Source organism: Callithrix jacchus, chromosome 12 (assembly GCF_049354715.1).
Source record: "Callithrix jacchus isolate 240 chromosome 12, calJac240_pri, whole genome shotgun sequence".
NCBI classification, from domain to species: Eukaryota; Metazoa; Chordata; class Mammalia; order Primates; family Cebidae; genus Callithrix; species Callithrix jacchus.
In genome coordinates, this window is record NC_133513.1 from 123,382,385 (window position 1) to 123,403,725 (window position 21,341).

At 45.8% G+C, this 21,341-nt stretch overlaps 1 protein-coding gene across 3 annotated transcripts in view; it reads right to left on the minus strand.

Moving 5' to 3' along the window:
• Positions 1-840: 840 nt before the first annotated feature.
• Positions 841-21,341, minus strand: part of C12H10orf143 (chromosome 12 C10orf143 homolog) — a 52,175-nt gene continuing 31,674 nt past the window's right edge. For 2 of the 3 annotated variants that reach the window (XM_078344106.1, XM_078344107.1), the window contains 2 exons: positions 17,428-17,651; positions 841-1,434 (listed from right to left, as the gene is read on the minus strand). In XM_078344106.1, coding sequence (XP_078200232.1) covers positions 17,592-17,651 — 60 coding nt within the window. In that variant the 3' untranslated portion in view covers positions 841-1,434; positions 17,428-17,591. The remainder of the gene's footprint in view (positions 1,435-17,427; positions 17,652-21,341) is intronic. The other variant, XM_035269514.3, reaches the window with a different exon arrangement.

Below are 21,341 nucleotides of genomic sequence, written 5' to 3' on the forward strand. Positions count from 1 at the left end.
AGGAAGAGTTTACACATAAAATGAACATGCTGTGAAACTAAGATTTTTTTCCCACAAAAATTAAGATGTGTATCTCATTTTGAAAAGAGAAGAACAAACTAAAGCTCTTCAGAGAAGCCTTTTTTTTTTTTTTTTTTGAGACAGTCTCACTCTTTCACCCAGGCTGGAGTGCAGTGGTGTGGTCTTGGCTCACTGCAACCTACACTTCCCAGGTTCAAGCGATTCTCCTGCCTCAGCCTCCTGGGTAGCTGGGACTACAGGTGCATGCTACCATACTGGGCTAATTTTTATATTTTAGTAGAGACAGGGTTTCACCATGATGGCCAGGCTGGTCTCGAACTCCTGACCTCATGATCCACCTTCCTCAGCCTCCCAAAGTGCTAGGATTACAGGCATGAGCCACCGCGCCCCGCCACAAACATCTTTTTTAAGGTCACAAATGCCAACACCTCCTCCCTCCCTCCCGGCTGTGGCTGTCTGGCACGGACAAAGCAGACATTTTCCAACCTAGTGACTGCTCTGGGATCTCACCCAGGTTAATAGAGACATGTCCTGTAATGCTGGATAATCTGTAACCCAGGTGGCTCTTACCGGCCTCCTTTCAACACCTCGTCTTCCTCTGCTCCATATTTCCATGCGGAACTCTCCCCATGACCCAATGCCACGGTTATTTATAGAGTGGGCTCTTCCCAAATCAGTGCCAAGGATGGTCCCTGGAGGGAACACCATCCCTGCAGATAACATGATGCGGACAGGAGCTCACAAACAGGACATCTCAGGAAACTTCAAACCCAGAGAAAAGAATGCCAGCCTCACTGTCAGACATTGAAAACCCAAGAGAAAATGAGTCATTTCCACTTTAATATAAAAGGCATCCTGTTGCTGGTAACTTCGGTTGGGGAGCAAACTGGTCATTAGCATTTAGTAAAATTCACTTCCAGATTAGAACATTTTAAATATAAAAATAAGTCTTTCAACGAAAGAGTATGTAAGCAGTGCTGGGTACATTGGCAAAGCAATGACAAATCACAACGGCAGGGCTGCGTCTGGGTGTGCCTCCACAGGCCATGAGTGCCCACGCTCACAGGAAGTTTGATACAAGACTCTTTGACATGTAAATAAGGCAGCTGATCCCCCTCTCAAGCAAGAACATTCGAGAGGAGGCTGCAGTCCGCAGTAGTGAGTTGGGTGCTCTTCTGAAGGGACGTGGATTTCTGGTTCTCCTGCAGAGGACGGTGGGTTCACCAGAATGAGAGGACACACAAGCCTCCCCCGCCTGCAGAGCGCACCAGCTGCCATCTGAACGGGCCAGTGTGCACACCCATCTGGAGGAGGTTCCCATTCGCTGCAACGTGGAGGGTTCTGAACCGAAGCTGGAGTCTTCTTTTTTCCAGCTTGCATCTCCTAATGATTCTTGGTATGGTTAAAATGTCCCTATAAAGACAAAACAGCACATGGCGGGAAGTAATTTACCTTGGCCACGTGAGCGCGCCTTGGCCATACACTTGCCAACACAAAGCACCACGTTTAAAATGGCTGCTGTGACGTCTGTAGATCCTTTAACATATATTAGATCATAACTAAGGCATTTAAAGCATTTCCAGTAGTGCCTGCTACCTAGAACGTTTTTAATAAATGTTACTTCCCTTCTTTCCTATAGCACTATGAGGAATAACGAGAATAAAAATCATATTCACATAATTCATGAAACAATTTTTTTAAAATGTCTAAATATTGAATCAAGATTCAGCACAAAAGCAACACAAAAGTGGCTTCTCTTACCAGGGACATCTGGGAGTGACAGAGGCTCATGGCAATCACCGCCAGGCCCCTCCAACCCACCCATCTCCTGGAGCAGGCCTCTCATCCCCTTACCTTCACCTGCATAAGAAACTGGGAGAACCAGATGGCTGGGACAGACAGTTGGCCAGACACTGCACCACTGTGCAATGAGAGGCTCGTCGGCGTCTAGGAATCTCTGTCACACTTGGCCACATCTCCTGGCACACAGCAGCGTGGCTCCCTGGCCCACAGGCAGAGACAGGCACGGCCTCCCTGTCCTGCAAGGACTCCACCCTCGGGGTAATGGGCTCCTAGGCTGGCTGTAGCCCAGGAAGGGTGGGGTAGGCTGGGTGCTGGGGGAACAAAGCAGTCTGGTCCTCGATGACATCCCTGCTTCCTGGAAGACAGGGGCTTCCCTGAGTCATGGGGACCAGACAGGAGAGACTCCAGCCCTGCCTGGAGGTACCATCAGGCAGCAGAGTACTGAAGTGACACTGATGGCTCCTTCAGCAATCATAATGAAATGCTACAGGAGCCAGGGAAGATAGCACATGGCCCTGCCTCGTGAGGGGGCTGAAGGCTTCACACAAGGAGAAGTATCTCGGGTGGGCCACAGAGGAGCAAGAGAATCTCTGGAGGTGGGAGGGTGTCTCCCAAGCAGTAAGAACGAGGTTAGATTGTGCCAGGACCAGAGAGGCTGTCTGTGGCGACTGGAGCGGGGCTTGTGGCACACATGGCAGGGATGGGAGCAGCTGTCTGGGGGGTCAGGCAGCACTGAGGTGTGAGGGGCCCTGGATGCCATGGTGAATACAGGTGCGGCATTTATTCAACAGGCCCGCGCTTCCCAGAATATTCCGGGTATCACACGTGCAGCAGGTATCCCTTAACAAAAGGGCATATTGGAAACAAGTTTCTTCATGCAACTTTCAAGGTCCTTCATAGTCTAATGGACATCAAATCTCTGAAAGGTAGGGGAAAGTACGTAGCATTTCCTGAACTTCTTTGGACAGGAACCTGTCCTGTTGGGAGGCTGAGTGCAGGAACCCAGCTGGCGAATCGTGGCTCTGGGACGTGCACTGAAGGCGCGGTCAGCAGAAGCCTGGGAGGCTCACTTGGAGGTGTCGTAGGGTGCGTGGGGCCCAAAACACAGGGGGCTTCTCTTAGAGGACAGACGGGGGATTGCAGGGAAATGCTATTTAATTCACTTCATCATCACCAACCACATAGCTCGAAAAACACCGTTTTTTTTTAAAGGTGTCTCACTCCTGACGCATCCTTCCCTGCCCTGTTCGAGGAGAGGTATATCTGGAAGACATGTTTGAGACGAAATGGATAAAACTTAGGGACAAAGACAGAGCCACATCGATTTGAAGAATGAGACCCAGAATTTTTTTTTTTTTTTTGGACAGGGTCTGGCTCTGTCACCCAGGCTGGATTTCAGTGTCACAATCATGGCTCACTGCAGCCTCAGCCTCCTGGGCTCAAGAGATCCTTTCACCTCAGCCTCCTGAGAAGCTGGGACTACAGGCGCCTGCCATCACATCTGGCTAATTTTTGTATTTTGCTCGTTTGTTTGTTTTTGTAGAGATAAAGTTTCATCATGTTGTCCAGGCTGGTCTAGAACTCCTGGCCTTGGGATCCACTGGCCTCAGCCTTCCAAAGCGTTGGGATTATAGGAGCAAGCCAGCACAGTTGGCCAAGACCCAGAATCTTAGACACAAAGGAGCCTTTAGAAATTGCTCGTTTATACCTTTTGCCCCTGGTGTGATCTCAAGACCCCACATTGCCCTCCTCTCTCTTCTCCACACAACCCAGTTTGTCTCTGTGTCTCTCAAAGCACGCGGCCCCTGATGACACCCAGAGAGAAGCCTGCTGCTGCCCCCAATCTAGACAAGGGCTGGGCCAGTGGGGCCTCAGGTCCTCAGACCCTGGGACTTGGATGGGCCAGTGGGACCTCAGGTCCTCAGACCCTGGGATTCAGATGGGCCGGTGGGGCCTCAGGTCCTCAGTCCGACCCTGGGACTCAGATGGGTCAGTGGGACCTCAGGTCCTCAGACCCTGGGACTCAGATGGGCCAGTGGGACCTCAGGTCCTCAGACCCTGGGACTCATTGCCCTCACCAACCACCAGAAGCAGGTCTAATGAGCAGCGTCCGGGTCACTGCATCCCAACTGTGGGTCTTACTGTGGACAACTAAAACGCTTGCCCCCTGTTCGGTCAGGCTTGAAAAGTGATTTGATAAGCAATAATGAGAAAACCCTTTTCCACCTTTGGTGAAACACAATTCCACGGAGCAAGAGCACGAAATTTGTGAAGAGGAAGTTTTTATTTGCTTCTAACCCTGGGATGAAAAGGGCCCGGGGTCAGCTGTTCCCGGCTGCCCTGCTGCCCAGCGCCTTCTCCTCCGCACCCTCGGGGCACAAGTATGCAGCCCAGACCTTCATTCACCTCTCATAGCAACGACTTCTTTGCAGGCCCTGCCACCACTCATGAACTCCCTCAAAACGTCCCCCTTTCCTTTTTGGAAGCCTTCCTCAGTGGGCTCTCCATGACCTGTCTGTGGGGCTGGCAAGGACAGCGGGGCCAACAGGGACACACCTCACTCCACCTGGGACCACCATGTTAAACACCCAGACTGATGCGTCACCTCCGGTACATCTAGCTGCAAGGCATCCCTGTAGCCTCGGGGAGGAGAGAACTGCGCCATGCATCCCCTTCCCTTTTGCTGACGCCATTTTCCCCTAACAGGCAGAGCCCTGGCTGTGGTAGCTCTCGGATTCTCCGTAGCACCTGTGTGACAGAATGACAACAGCCCTCTGTGGATTAAAGACGTGGATGGTTCCTGCCATTACCAACTGCCAGAGGAGTCATTTTTTCTTCCTTCAACAGCATATTCATCTTTACTGCCACAAAACATTGTCCCTTCTCAAGAGAATTCTTCAAAGCCCTAGAACCAAAGCTTGGACCTCTAAGACAATCACCCATCATTCATCTTTGCACGATGAAACGTCTTTATACCACCTGCCACACCCCATGCTGATGGGCATCTGTCATCCTCTTGCCTCATCTTCCTCCCTTCCTTACGCCTCATCATCTTCCTCCCTTCCATGCACCCCATCATCTTCCTCCCTTCCTTACACCCCATCTTCCTCCCTTCCTTACACCCCATCTTCTCCCTTCCTTATACCCCATCATCTTCCTCCCTTCCCTACACCCATCATCTTCCTCCCTTCCTTACACCCATCATCTTCCTCCCTTCCTTACACCCCATCGTCTTCCTCCCTTCCTTACACCCATCATCTTCCTCCCTTCCTTACACCCATCATCTTCCTCCCTTCCTTACACCCCATCATCTTCCTCCCTTCCTTACACCCATCATCTTCCTCCCTTCCTTACACCCCATCATCTTCCTCCCTTCCTTACACCCATCATCTTCCTCCCTTCCTTACACCCCATCGTCTTCCTCCCTTCCTTACACCCCATCATCTTCCTCCCTTCCTTACACCCATCATCTTCCTCCCTTCCTTACACCCATCGTCTTCCTCCCTTCCTTACACCCCATCATCTTCCTCCCTTCCTTACACCCCATGCCGATGGGCATCTGTCATGCTCTTGCCTCATCCTCTCTTCCTTCTTGGAGGTGTCAACACTCGAAAGTGGGCATGCACCCTTCTGTACCACTCACAACCCCAACAGGAAATAGATACATGACTAACAGGAGACCTCACAAGGGGTTACTACAAAAGGGTTCTCACAGAGTTGTCCTGGGAGCCACGAGGGACAGTGCAGGAGCCAGACCCAAGGCATAAAGGACAGCAGCAGCTACCAGAACCCAGAAGGAGGATGTGCCACATGCTGCTGGCTCCTTCAGAGAAGTGGTGGCACAACCAGGGGACATGGCCATGCAACCTACCCTCCCTCTCCAATCTCCTGCTGCCTGCCCCAAACCCCTAGGGGCTAAGCCCATAAAGAAGTGGGTATCCACGGATGTTAGCCATGCAGGCTGGCCTCCCACACAGAATGCCAGGAAAGGTGGGCAGTGGATCTGACCCAGAGGGGCAAACAACACAAAGCCAGACAAACTTAACAGACCGAGACTGCGCCTCAGTCATTTCAAATATGGTCAAAGAACTAAAGTAGATCATGGCCATGACTGTAATCCCAGCTCTTTGGGAGGCCAAGGCAGGTGGATCAATTGTGGTCAGGAGTTTGAGACCAGCCTGATCACATGGAGAAACCCTGTCTCTAATACAAAATTAGGCTGGGCGCGGTGGCTCACACCTATAATCCCAGCACTTTGGGAGGCCAAGGCGGGTGGATCACGAGGTCAAGAGATCGAGACCATCCTGGTCAACAAGGTGAAACCCCGTCTCTACTAAAAATTAGCTGGGCATGGTGGTGCGTGCCTGTAGTCCCAGCTACTCAGGAGGCTGAGGCAGGAGAATTGCTTGAACCCAGGAGGCGGAGGTTGTGGTGAGCCAAGATCGTGCCATTGCACTCCAGTCTGGGTAACAACAGTGAAACTCCATCTCAAAAAAATAAAAAAAAAGAAAAAAATACAAAATTAGCTGGGCGTAGTGGTGCACGCCTGTAATCCCAGCTACTTGGGTGGCTGAGGCAGGAAAATCACTTGAATCTGGGAGGCGGGGGTTGCAGTGGGCCAAGATGGCACCATTGCACCCCAATCTGGGCAACAAGAGCGAAACTCCGTCTCAAAAAAAAAAATTAGCTAGGCGTGGTAGCACATGCCTGTAATCCCAGCTATTTGGGAGGCTGAGGCAGAAGAATCACTTGAACCCGGGAGGCGGAGGTTGCAGTGAGCTGAGATCGCACCACAGCATTCTAGCCTGGGTGACAAGAGGTAAACTCCATCTCAAAAAATAAAAAAACATTTTGACTTTTCTCTTTCCAGTTCCTCTGCCCTTGTTTCTTTTTTCCTTATCACATCATGCCAGCCACGAGCCCACGCACACCAAGCAGAAGGGCTAACAGCCGCAGTACACCCGTGCTTTTCTCTTCAACATGGATGTTTCCACTAAGTATCACGTCCTTAATTTTTACCAGGAGAAAACCTTCTCTTTCTGGTTTGTGGAGCTTTTGAATATGTATCATGAATGGGATTAGCATCTGACTGCATGCTGTTTCTGCATCTAATAGGTGATCTCTTTTTTCCCTTTGATCAGACAATGCAGTCATTTTTCTAACGTTAAATCATCCATGTGTTCTTTTATACAGGCTTGTCACATCTGTAAAATACCTGTGACGGTAGCTTTTTGATAGCCTTCCCAGATTCTTCCATTGTTACTGATCTGACGATGTTCTCTGTCCTTGAGTCAGTTTTGGTAACTGAATTTTCTGGGGTCGGGGAGGAACCCAGTGCAGCGGCCAGCCCAGCCCTAGATCTAGTACCTGCCCACACGCACACCAAGGTGCGCGCCCTTAGCGCTCCAAAGATGCTATTCCATGGTCTTCTGGCATCTACTGCTACCAATGAGAGATCTGTTGTCAAATTATCATCCCTTCGTGCTTAGCCAAGTCATTCCTCTCAGCAGCTCTACAGGTGTTTCTCTGCCTCTGATGTCCTCCAGTGTCGCGATGATGTATCTATGTGTGGATACATCACGCCCAAGCTCACCACGATTCTTCAGATGTACAAAAAATGCTATAGACAACAATGTAACAATCACTCATGAAGCATCACATAACTTAGGAGATCAAACGGCAGATATCATCACAGCACTGCACCCTGGGCCCTTACACGCAGCAGAAATAACCCCCCTATTTCCAAGCTGTTTACCACACTCACCAAAGTTTTTATGTCTTTAGCATATCAATGTATGTATCAATGTTTTCCATGCTTAAAATTATATCTAGATAGTATCATTCTATATAGATTATTCTGTAATTTCCTTTTTTACCCATTTGATCCATTTTCACTGCTGTGTATATATTGAGGAAATGTAGCACAACCCATTTATCCATTCTATTAATGAACATTTAGGTTGCTTCCGGCTTTTCTTATGCTAACAGTGCTACAACACACATTTTGTTTGGTTTTGTTTCGAGACAGAGTCTTGCTCCATTACCCAGGCTGGAATTCAGTGGCGGAATCTTGGCTTACTGCAACCTCTGCCTTATGGGCTCAAGTAATTCTCCCGCCTCAGCCTCCCACATAGCTGGGACAACAGGCATGCGCCACCACACCCAGCTAATGTTTTTGCGTTTTTAGTAGAGATGACGTTTCACCACATTGGCCAGGCTGGTCTCAAACTCCTGACCTCAAGTGTGATCTGCCCGCCTCAGCCTTCTAAATACAATATTTTGTACAATCTTTCTTGGGCATCTATTAGGGTATATACTACTAGTACTGTAGCTTCTAGGTCACCAGAAATGCCCACCATCAACTACCCATTTATATGGTGTCCAAGGAAGCATCTTTCACTCTACAACCTCACCCACATGTATAACACCAGACGTGTTTATTTTTGCTAATTTTATGGTTTAATTTGCAAGCCCTTAAATTACTAGAAGGGTTGAACACTTATTATATTTATTAGCTACTTTTAGTTTCCTCTTCTCTGAAATGCCAGGCCAAACAATTTGCCCATTTATTTACTGGATGCCACTTTGCATATTTATTCAAGAACCCCATCTTTCTATTTTGGTCTTTGTAAATGTTTCCTGCAAAGACCTTTTCTTACACAATGATGAAGGAATTCTGATATGTAGCATGTCTTAATATATGTAGTCAGATTCTATATTTTCTTTTCTTTTCTTTTCTTTTTTTCTTTTTCTGAGACGAAGTTTCGCTCTCACTGCCCAGGTTGGAGTGCAATGGCACGATCTACACAACCTCCGCCTGCTGGGTTCAAGCAACTCTCCTGCCTCAGCCTCCCAAATAGCTGGGACTATAGGCACGTGCCACTACGCCCAGCTAATTTTGTATTTTTAGTAGAGACAGGATTTCTCCATGTTGGTCAGGCTGGTCTTGAACTCCCAACCTCAGGTGATCCGCCCACCTCGGCCTCCCAAAGTGCAGGGATTACAGGCATGAGCCACCACCAATGTCATATTTTAGATTTTTTACTGAAAATGTTAAAAGGGGTTTTTTCCCCCATATTTAGGCTCTTATTAACTCGAACCCCCACCCCCACCTCCTAGAATTGATTTTGTGTGAGGCAGGGATCTGGTTTTATCTTTCCTCACATATGGACGACTAATTGCCCTGGCACAATTTATAGGCTTATATAAATCTGATTCATAATGGCTTCAAACTGCCATATATGCATGTTTAAAGATCTCACTTTTATTTCATTGGTTAGTCTATGCTTGGGCCAGTAACACACTGTCTTAGTGGTCACAGCTTTGTAATATATCTTGATATTTGATGGCTATTTTCCCTCACTTTTTATTCTACCTCAAAATTGTTTGCCCATATACGCCTTTTCAATTCTGAAAAATTCTCAGCCATTTATCTTTTGAACTGTTCTACTCAAACATTCTCTAAAGTCCTTCCTTCTGGATTTCCTAATGGGCCTTCTCATTCTTTCCTCTATGACTACCAATTACACTTTCATACTTTCCATCTTTTTATCTCTCTTGCTACACTTGGGGGGATTTATCCAGCTCTATTTTCTTCTAATTCACTAATTCTGTCTTTAACTGTGTCTAATCTGATGACTTTTTTAAAAAAAACTTCAATGAACATATCATGAAGTTTTAGTTCTTTTTAAAAAAGACTTCCAGTATTTTTTTCAAACTGTCTTCCTTTTTTATTATGGTCCTATTTCTTTTTAATCATTTTTCAAAATGTAAAATAACTACAGTGTACCTCAGAGGCATTGCAGGCTTGGTTGCAGAATGCTGCGATAAAGTGAGTCACCCAAATTTTTTGGTTTCCCAGAGCAAATATAAGTTTCTTTTTATAATATGCTGTAGTCTATTAATTATGCAACAGCATTCTACCTAAAAAAAAAAGCACATACCATAATTTTAAAATACTTTATTGTTAAAAAATGCAGACACAAAAGCATGAGGTGACAGTATCCTGTTGGGAAAATGGTACCAAATAGACTTGTTCAATGCAAGGCTGCCACAAATCTTCAATGTATAAAAACCACAATATCTTCAAAGTATGATAAAGTGAAATGTAATAAAATGAGCTGTGCCTGTACTTTATATCGAACTTTAGGTTCTTCTATTATTTCAGATTCCTGGAAATTTAGATTCTACTGCCTGCTGTATTTCCTGACCCCTCTTCTCACCACGTAGTAGATTTGTTTACGTGCTTATTATTTTTAGATTTCTTATCCTCAGTGGGAGCTGTTTTATCTCTGAATCTCCTACGCACAGGGTGGGTGGTGGAAGCATGCCTACAGGACAATTCTGCATCTGCCACCACCCAAGGCCTTAAGAACTTCAATGGTCTGCAACTGTTTCTATGTCAGTGCTTCTACTTTTGGTTCCGATATAACAGATAAACTTGGAACCCAGAAGAACTCACTGGGACTGCTCACAAGATGGCCGATTAGAAGCAGCTCAGGATTGCAGCTTCCAGTGAAAGCGCAGAGGGTGAGTGGATGTCACATTTCCAGACGTATTTTTATTGCCCACAGACCAGGAGATTCCCAGGCGGAGGAGCCCCATGGGTCGCCAGCGTGGCTGGTTTGGCCCCCATGGCTGTTTTGGCCGGCACCCCGCACGGCAATTCTCCATACAAGATACACAGGTCTGGGCACCGTTTTAGCTGGCGATTAGAGCTCCTGGGAGACAGAGTCACCCATTCATCTTATTAAAAAGGGGACTAAAACAGGGAGCCAGGCCAGGAGATTCCCAGGCAAAAAAAGTGCCATGAATCTCAGCGCAGCTGTTTCAGCTGGTGCAGTGGGTTGCCGCACAGGAAATCACACAGATCCCAGCGCCTTTTCAACAGGCAACTGGAACAACTGGGAGACGGAATCGACCATTCAACAAAAAAAAGAAAAAAAGGGGGCTCTGAGGCAGGGAGCCAGGTGATCAGGCTCGGCTGGTCCCACCCCCACAAAAAAACAGCAATCGGAAATGCTCTGGATTGAGTTTCACAGCAAGCACAGCTGAACCTGGGACGGTCCAGCTCTGTGGGGGATGGGCATACGCCATTACTGAGGCACTCCACCACTACGGAGGTAGTCCGCCATTGCTGAAGAAGTCTGCCTTTGCTGAGGCAGTCCACCATTACAGAGAGAGTCTGCCATTATAGAGGTGGGCCAGCTTTGCCGAGGCAGTTCTAACTACATCCGTATAAACAGGACTGCAGGGAAGTTCACACAGCAGCTGGGTAGAGCCCACAGCAGCTCAGCAAAGCCTCTGCAGGCAGACAGTGACTAGGCTGCCTCCTTGCTGGGCAGGGCAGCCCTGAAAAAAGCCAGCAGCACAACAGAAACTCATAAATCAAGCCCTAACTCCCTGGGACAGAGCACCTGGGATAAAAAAGGGGTGTTTATGAGTTCTGCTGCAGCAGACTTAAATGTACCTGCCCAGCAGCTCTGAATGAACAATGGAGCTCACAGCTCAGCACTTGAGCTCCTATAACGGACAGACTGTCTCCTCAAGCAGCTCCCTGACCCCCGTATATCCAAAGAGTCACCTCATAAAGGAGAGCTCAGACTGACATCTGGTGGGTATCCTTCTGGGACAAAGATAGCAGAAGAAGAAACTGGCAGCAACCTTTACTGTTCTGCAGCCACTGCAGGTGATCCACAGGCAAACAGGGCCTGGAGTGGATCCCAGCAATCCTACAACAGAGGGGCCTGACTGTTAGAAGAAAAACTAAGAAACAGAAAGAAGTAACTTCATCATCAACAAACTGGACATCCACTCAGAGACCCAATCTGAAACTCAACAGCTACACAGATGACAGGTGGATAAATTCACAAAGATGGGAAGAAACCAGCACAAAAAGGAGGAAAACACCCGAAACGAGAATGTCTCACCTCCTATAAGGGATCACAACTCCTCACCAGCAAGAGAACAAGGCTGGATGGAGAATGAGTGTGACGAATTGACAGAATTAGGCTTCAGAAGATGGGTAATAAGAAACTTCTGTGAGCTAAAAGAACATGTTCTAACCCAATGCAAAGAAACTAAGAACCTTAAAAAAGATTGACAAAATGCTAACGAGAATAAACAACTTAGAGAGGAATATAAGTGAATTGATGGAGCTGAAAAAAACAACACGAGAACTTCACAAAGCATGCACAAGTTTCAACAGCCGAATTGACCAAGCAGAAGAAAGGATATCAGAGGTCAAAGATCAATTCAATGATATAAAATGAGAAGGCAAGATTAGAGAAGAAAGGGTAAAAAAGAATGAACAAAGTCTCCAAGAAATATGGGACTATCTGAAAAGACCTAATCTACATTTGATAGGTGTACCTGGATGTGACAGAATCAATCCAAGCTGGAAAATACTCTTCAGGATATTATCCAGGAAAACTTCCCCAGCCTAGCAAGGCAGGTCAATATTCAAGTCCAGGAAAAACAGAGAACATCACAAAGATATTCCTCAAGAAGAGCAACCCCAAGGCACATAATCGTGAGATTCACCAGGGTTGAAATGAAGGAGAAAATGCTACGGGCAGCCAGAGAGAAAGATCGGGTTACCCACAAAGAGAAGCCCATCAGACTCACAGCAGATCTCTCAGCAGAAACCCTAAAAGCCAGAAGAGAGTGGGGGCCAATATTCAACATCCTTAAAGAAAAGAACTTTCAACCCAGAATTTCCTATCCAACCAAACTAAGCTTCGTAACTGAAGGAAAAATAAAATCCTTTGCGAAAAAGCAAGTACTCAGAGATTTCATCACCACCAGGACTGTTTTACGAGAGCTCCTGAAAGAAGCACTAAACATAGAAAGGAACAACCAGTACCAGCCACTCCAAAAACATACCAAATGGTAAAGAGCATAAACACAATGAAGAAACTGCATCAACGGGCAAAACAGCCAGCTAGCATCAAAATGGCAGGATCAAAATCACACATAACAATATTAACCCTAAATGTAAATGGACTAAATGCCCCAAACAAAAGACACAGACTGGCAAATTGGATAAAAAGCCAAAACCCATCAGTGTGCTGTATCCAGGAAACCCATCTCACATGCAAGGATACACAAAGGCTCAAAATAAAGGGATGGAGGAAGATTTACCAAGCTAATGGAGAGCAAAAAAAAGCAGGACTTGCAATTCTCGTCTCTAATAAAATAGACCAACAAAGAACAAAAGAGACAAAGAAGGACATTACATAATGGTAAAAGGATCGATGTAACAAGAAAAGCTAACAATCATAAATATATACACACCCAATACAGGAGCACCCAGATACATAAGGCAAGTTCTTAATGACTTACAAAGAGACTCAGACTCCCACACAATCATAGTGGGAGACTTTAACACCACATTGTCAATATTAGATCAATTAGAGACAGAAAATTAAGAAGGATATCCAGGACTTGAATTCAGACCTGGACCAAGCAAACCTAATAAACATTTACAGAACTCTCCACTGCAAATCCATAGAATATACATTCTTAGCACCATATCATACCTCCTCTAAAATTGACCACATAATTGGAAGTAAATCACTCCTCAGCAAATGCAAAAGAATGGAAATCGTAACAAACAGTCTCTCAGACCACAGTGCAATCAAGTTAGAACTCAGAATTCAGAAACTAACTCAGAACCGCACAGCTTCATGGAAACTGAACAATGGCTCCTGAATGTCAACTGGATAAACAATGAAATGAAGGCAGAAATAAAGATGTTCTTTGAAACCAACGAGAATGAAGACACAACATACCAGAATCTCTGGGACATATTTAAAGCAGTCTCTAGAGGAAAATATATAGCAATAAGTGCCTACATGAGAAGACTGGAGAGATCCAAAATTGACACCCTATCGTCAAAATTCAAAGAGCTAGAGGATCAAGATAAAAAAAAACTCAAAACCTAGCAGAAGATAAGAAATAACTAAGATCAGAGCAGAACTGAAGGAGATAGAGACATAAAAAACCCTTCAAAAAGTCAATAAATCCAGGAGCTGGTTTTTCGAAAAGATCAACAAAATAGACAGACCACTAGCCAGATTAATAAAAAAGAAAAGAGAATAATCAAATAGATGCAATAAAAAACGATTAAGGGGATATCACCACAGATTCCACAGAAATTCAAACCATCATCAGAGATTATTACAAACAACTCTATGCACATAAATTAGTAAACCTGGCAGAAGTGGATAAATTCCTGGACATTTGCATCCTCCCAAGCCTAAAGTAGGAAGAAGTCGAAACCCTGAATAGACCAATAACAAGGTCTGAAGTTGAGGCAGCAATTAAGAGACTACCACCCAAAAAAAACCAAGGTCCAGATGGTTCACAGCCAAATTCTACCAGACATACAAAGAGGAGCTGGTACAATTCCTTCTGAAACTATTCCAAATAATCCAAAAAGAGGGAATCCTTACCAAATCATTTTATGAGACCAACATCATCCTGATACCAAAACCCGGCAGAGACTCAGCAAGAAAAGAAAACTTCAGGCCTATATCCATGATGAACATAGATGCAAAAATCTTCAATAAAATACTGGCAAACCGACTGCAACAGCACATCAAAAAGCTTATCCACCATGATCAAGTAGGATTCATCCCAGGAATGCAAGGCTGGTTCAACATATGCAAGTCTATAAACATAATTCACCACATAAACAGAACCAAAAAACGAAAACCACATGATAATCTCAATTGATGCAGAGAAGGCCTTTGACAAAATTCAACAGCCCTTTATGCTAAAAACCCTCAATAAACTAGGTATTGATGGAACGTATCTCAAAATAATAAAAGCTATTTATGACAAACCAACAGCCAATATCATACTGAATGGGCAAAAACTGGAAGCATTCCCTTTGAAATAAGGCACTAGACAAGGATGCCCTCTCTCACCACTCCTATTCAATATAGTACTGGAAGTTCTAGCCAGAGCAATCAGGCAAGAAAAAGAAATAAAGGGTATTCAAATTGGAAAGGAGAAAGTCAAATTGTCTCTATTTGCAGACAACATGATTGTATATCTAGAAGACCCCATCGTCTCAGCCCAAAATCTCCTGAAACTGATAAGCAACTTCAGCAAAGTCTCAGGATACAAAATCAATGTGCAAAAATCACAAGCATTCCTCTACACCAATAAGAGACTTAAAGAGAGTCAAATCAAGAAACACTGCCATTCACAATTGCTACAAAAAGAATAAAATACCTTGGAATACAACTCACAAGGAACGTAAGGGACCTCTTCAAGGAGAACTACAAACCACTGCTCAACGAAATAAGAGAGGACACAAACGGAGGGAGAAACATTCCATGTTCACGGTTAGGAAGAATCAATATCGTGAAAATGGCCATACTGCCCAAAGTAATTTACAGATTCAGTGCTATCCCCATCAAACTACCAATGACCTTCTTCACAGAACCACAAAAAACCCACCTTAAACTTCATATGGAACCAAAAGAGAGCCCACGTAGCCAAGTCAATTCTAAGCAAAAAGGACAAAGCTGGAGGCATCACACTACAGGACTTCAAACTATACTACAAGGCTACAGTAATCAAAACAGCATGATACTGGTACCAAAATAGAGATATATACCAATGGAACAGAACAGAGGCCTCAGAGGCAACACAACACATCTACAACCATCCGGTCTTTGAGAAACCTGACAAAAACAAGCAATGGGAAAAGGATTCCCTGTTTAATAAATGGTGTTGGGAAAACTGGCTAGTCATGTGCAGAAAGCAGAAACTGAACCCCTTCCTAACACCTTACACTAAAATTAACTCCAGATGGATTAAAGACTTAAACATAAGACCTAACACCATAAAAACCCTAGAAGAAAATCTAGGCAAAACCATTCAGGACATAGGCGTAGGCAAAGATTTCATGACCAACGTAGGCAAAGATTTCATGACCAAAACACCAAAAGCATTGGCAACAAAAGCCAAAATAGACAATTGGGACCTAATCAAACTCCACAGCTTCTGCATGTCAAAAGAAACAGTCATTAGAGTGAATTGGCAATCACCAAAATGGGAAAAAAATTTTGCAATCTACCCATCTGACATAGGGCTGATATCCAGAATTTACAAAGAACTAAAACAGATTTACAAGAAAAAAAAAAGCCCATTCAAAAGTGGGTGAAGGATATGAACAGACACTTTACAAAAGAAGACATACATGAGGCCAACAAACATGAAAAAATGCTCATCATCACTGGTCATTAGAGAAATGCAAATTAAAACTACATTGAGATACCATCTCACGCCAGTTAGAATGGCGATCATTAAAAAATCTGGAGACAAAAGATGCTGGAGAGGATGTGGAGAAATAGGAACACTCTTACACTGTTGGTGGGAGTGTAAATTAGTTCAACCATTGTGGAAGACAGTGTGGCGATTCCTCAAGGACCTAGAAATAGAAATTCCATTTGACCCAGCAATCCCATTACTGGTATATATCCAAAGGATTATAAATCATTCTACTATAAGGACATGTGCACACGAATGTTCACTGCAGCACAGTTTACAATAGCAAACAACCCAAATGCCCATCAACGATAGACTGGACAGGGAAAATGTGGCACATATACGCCATGGAATACTATGCAGCCATCAAAAACAATGAGTTCGTGTCCTTTGTAGGGATGTGGATGAACCTGGAAACCATCATTCTCAGCAAACTGACACAAGAACAGAAAATCAAATACCCCATGTTCTCACTCACAGGTGGGTATTGAACAATGAGAACACATGGACACAGGGAGGGGAAGCATCACACACTGGGGTCTGTCAGGGGGAAATAGGGGAGGGACAGCAGGGGCTGGGGAGTTGGGGAGAGATAGCATGGGGAGAAATGCCAGATATAGGTGATGGGGAGGAAGGCAGCAAATCACACTGCCATGTGTGTACCTATGCAACAATCTTGCATGTTCTTCACATGTACCCCAAAACCTAAAATGCAATTAAAAATAAATAAATAAATAAAATAAACTTGGAACCCACACCCATACAGGGCCTGATATTACAATTTCCAGTCCCCTTTTAAGGTATATAATCAGATCTTCAAGGCTCTAAACTTTATGCAAGGATCCGATTTCTAGCTCCTACACGTCTGTAAGGCCAACATCACATCTATCTCTGGACATGAGCATTCTAGTTCCCAGCCCTGGGTGCATTCTAGGACCAAACCCAGCAAGGGGCCAGACCCAGTAATGGCCACTAAAGACTGTGGGTCCCAACAGCTCTGCTTTTGCTTTCTCTCTTTGCCTGTTACATGAACAACTGTGTGTTTTTATCAGACTACCCTCAGTCTCTGCAGCAGGAGGGGGACACATCTGTGTTGGTTTTATCTAACATGTTTGTAGGAAGACTAAAGTGAACTTTTTTGTTTCTTTCTTCTAGTCATCTGAAGCCCTTTAGCTCCTTCAGCACCAGAAAATGATCTAAGTAACAGTTAAATTTTTGTAAAGTAGTTTTTCAATATCCATACTCCAGAGAAACTACTCACTGTCAGCTACTGCCAGAAGCTAAACCTGAAGATTTTGTCAGTGGTCTATTCCGACTCACCTGCTCTGGAATTCATATTTGGCTCTACTGACACAGCCAGACTCTTCCACGGCGGAGCTTATTCCCTCACAGTTCGAGTGGATCAGCCTGTGTCTTAGCCAAGAACTTCTCACTGTGTCTAGGAATGAAGTCCACAGAAGCCCACACTACCGCTGCCACACTCCTCAGAGGCTGTTCGAGATTGACGCTGGACCACCAGCGTCGGGGAGATGCCAGCATGCTGCCTGCAAACACACAGATCAGCCAAAGAGAGCAGAAAGCAGAGGGGGCTCCAAGCCAAGTGTCCAGGCCCCTGCCTCCCAATCAACTACGGTGCGTGGCAGGCCAGTCGCTGAGCCCCTGGGGACCTCACATTCCTTATCATAAATTGACGGGGTTAGACCAATGAACTCCAGGATCCTTGACAAACCTGGGGGGAGAAGTGCACGGAGCACAACTTGATTCTACTGGAATAAACAATGAAGTTCCCACTGGTCCTCCGTTGATTGTGTTTTCTTCTCTCAGGACAGAGGAAGAATGAACTGACAAGAATGCATGCTATCAGCTGTGGCCGAGACAGGACACAAAGAGCAGGGCACTGCACATCGATCTCTGTTCACTGATGTCAGAACATTACATTTTCATCCTCAGCCCCGTCCCCAGCTTGACACTTGGACCCGCCCCAGCAAGCACAGGCAGGGTTCTCAGCGGTCACCGCAGGCACCGGAGGAGGGCAGAGATCACCGGGTTCTGAGGTTTCCTGTTCTAGTGCAGTATTTATAGGTGATGCAGAGGTAGCACACAATGACCAATACTTTACAGACATGTAAACAAAATAAGCATTTTAAAGGTCACCCATTTGGAGATAAAAAGAAATTAAAAAATGCATCCATTTAGAATCAGAATAATCATACTCTGGCTCCTCCTGCTGTCCCTAGAAGGAAAAACTGAACCAAAACAATTGGTTTGGACCAAACACCTCCCTTCCCCTGCCCCTAATTTCTACTCCTACATTGCCTGCCTCCACACACACAGACACACACACACACACACACACCACATATGTACACACACACGTGCACACACACCAAACACAACACACACCCCACACACACATAACTGCTGTCTGACAATAGATTTCAATGTCACAAAATGAATACTGCAGAGGCTTATTAAGACTGTCCCCTTACTATTTGCCCTCAATGAAAAAAAAGAAAAAGCTTGCTGAGGCTAATGACAATGCTGGTATCCAGAACCAACGTGGGGAGCGAAGGCTCCACAACACCAGCAAACAGGTTTTGCATGCTGGCTTTTCAGTAGTAACTCCCTACCAGTTTCAGCAATAAAAACCAATAACCGGCAGGGTGCAGAGGCTGACACCTGTAATCCCAGCACTTTGGGAGGCCAAGGTGGGCGGATCGCGAGGTCAGCAGTTTGAGACCAGCCTGGCCAACTTGGTGAAACCAACCCCGTCTCTACTAAAAATACAAAAAGTAGCCGGGCGTGGTGGAGTGCACCTGTAGTCCCAGCTACTCAGGAGGCTGAGACAGGAGAATCGCTTGAACCCAGGAGGCGGAGGTTGCAGTGAGCAGAGATCATGCCACTGCATTCCAGCCTGGGCAGCAGAGCAAGACTCCGTCTCAAAAAAACAAAACCACAGATAAAAGGGACTGAAGGAGCATTAGGGATGGGCAACACTGAAGGGCCTGACGGTATTTTTAAATTTCATGTCCAGGCTCTGGAGACTCATGTGGCTCATGACCAGATTGGCCCTGCCAGCACTCTGAAGTGCCAAGCTTGCGAACTACTGACTGGGCCCTTGCAGGAGACAACAAACGCCCAGAGACCTCTGTTAGAAACAGCAACTTTTCTCCCCAGGACAATCTGTCCATTCATTAGCTGCTTAGCATAGGTAAGCAAACAGAAACCAATGTAGGTATATTTCAGAGGGAATGTATCACAGATTTGGCTCCACAAATGACAGACGAGATGAGAAGCCAACAGGGGAGCTGATGCAGTTTGGCGCCGTGTCCCCACCCAAATCTCATCTCGAATTGTACTCCCACGTATGTCGGGGGTGGGACATGACTGGATCATGAGAGTGCAATTCCCGTTGCTGTTCTCATGAGATCTGGCTGTTTGAAAGTGTGTGGCACTTCCCCCCTCTCTCCCTGCTGCTGTCGTGGTAAGGAATGCTGGCTTCCCCTTCGCCTTCCACCACCACTGAAGTTTCCTGAGGCCTCCCAGCCATCCTTCCTGTACAGCCTGTGGAACTGTGAGTTAACTAGACCTCTTTTCTTTATAAATTATCCAGTCTCAGGTAGACCTTTTTTTTTTTTTGAGATGGCAGTCTCACCCAGGCTGGAGTGCCATGGTGTGATCTCTGCTCACTGCAACCTCCACCTCCCAGGTTCAAGCAATTCTCCTGCCTCAGCCTCCCAAGCAGCTGGGATTACAGGCATCAAGTAGTTCTTTATAGCAGTGTGAAAATGGACTAACACAGGAGCCAAACACTCATCACCGTAAGAAGCCCCCTCCAAGGGCTGGGAGGGCAAAGGGAGGAGGAAGTGTGACCTCAGTCCCAGGAGCTGGTGGACCTGGCAGGAGCTGGGACCAGAGGGAATGCTCTGCAGGAGCTGTATCCGAGGGGAGGGCTGAGAGAGAGAGAGAGAAAGAGAGAGAGACAGAGAGAGACAGGGAGAGAGAGAAATGGTCTGGCCTCCTCCCCACATTCCTGTGTCCCGCCAATGCCTCCTGTTGGCTGGATTCTCCCAGAACTCAGAAGCAAAGGAGTCTGGGAAACACTGTCTCCACAACACTGAGGAGGAGCAGACAAAGGGAGTCGGAGCTGAGAAAAACCCAGGCAATGGGCCGACCATGACCCAGTAAGATCTGAGGGTGGCCCCTTCCAGATCCCAGAGGATTGCAGCACTGAGAGGCTACAAAATATCAGAGATGGGAGACCTCCAGGAAAACATGGTGCTGAGAAAATATCACCACCTCTCTCCTCAACCAATAACCTAAATCCTTTCTATAGTTTTCTAACTTCTAAGCTTTCCTCCCCTTTTATGTACCATCTTTTGATTATTTTGGAGACCCCCGGCAGCCTTCTAAGGTTTCATTTAATTGGTTTGAATTAGCAAGGAGCAGCTTCCTTTCCATCTTACATGTGGTTACCATGTGGCCCATGCAAAGCAAGCTGTGTGGATCCAGAAAAGGAAGCCTGTAGCCCAGGCGACTGCCTGCCCAGCGCAGGAGCCGCTGGTGGCAGGAAAGGAAGCCTCCTAGCGATGGCAATCATCCTCTCTGCCACCTGCAGCCCCAGACAGCGCACAACAGGGAGAGGGAGCAGCCCAACCCCGGGCGGGAGCGAATACCCTGGATGTTGCAAGACGGGATCCCACCACATTCATTTCCACCGTCAATAACGTAAGCAGGGTGATTCAGGGCTACAAGAAGACGATCCTAAATAATAATGTATAGCAGGAGGTGAACCCGAATGGTAATTACTCTAAGAAACCACCTAAACGTAAGACCTGGCACGATAAAAACCCTAGAAGGAAATCTAGGCAAAACTATCCAGGACATAGGAGTAGGCAAGGACTTCATGAACAAAACACTAAAAGCATTGGCAACAAAAGCCAAAATAGACAAATGGGACCTAATCAAACTCCATAGCTTCTGCACGGCAAAAGAAACAGTCACTAGAGTGAATCGGCAACCAACAGAATGGGAAAAAATTTTTGCAGCTTACCCATCTGACAAAGGGCTGATATCCAGAATTTACAAAGAACTCAAACAGATTTACAAGAAAAAAACAAACAAGCCCATTCAAAAGTGGGCAAAGGATATGAACCGACACTTTACGAAAGAAGACATATATAAGGCCAACAGTCATATGAAAAAATGCTCATCGTCACTGGTCATCAGAGAGA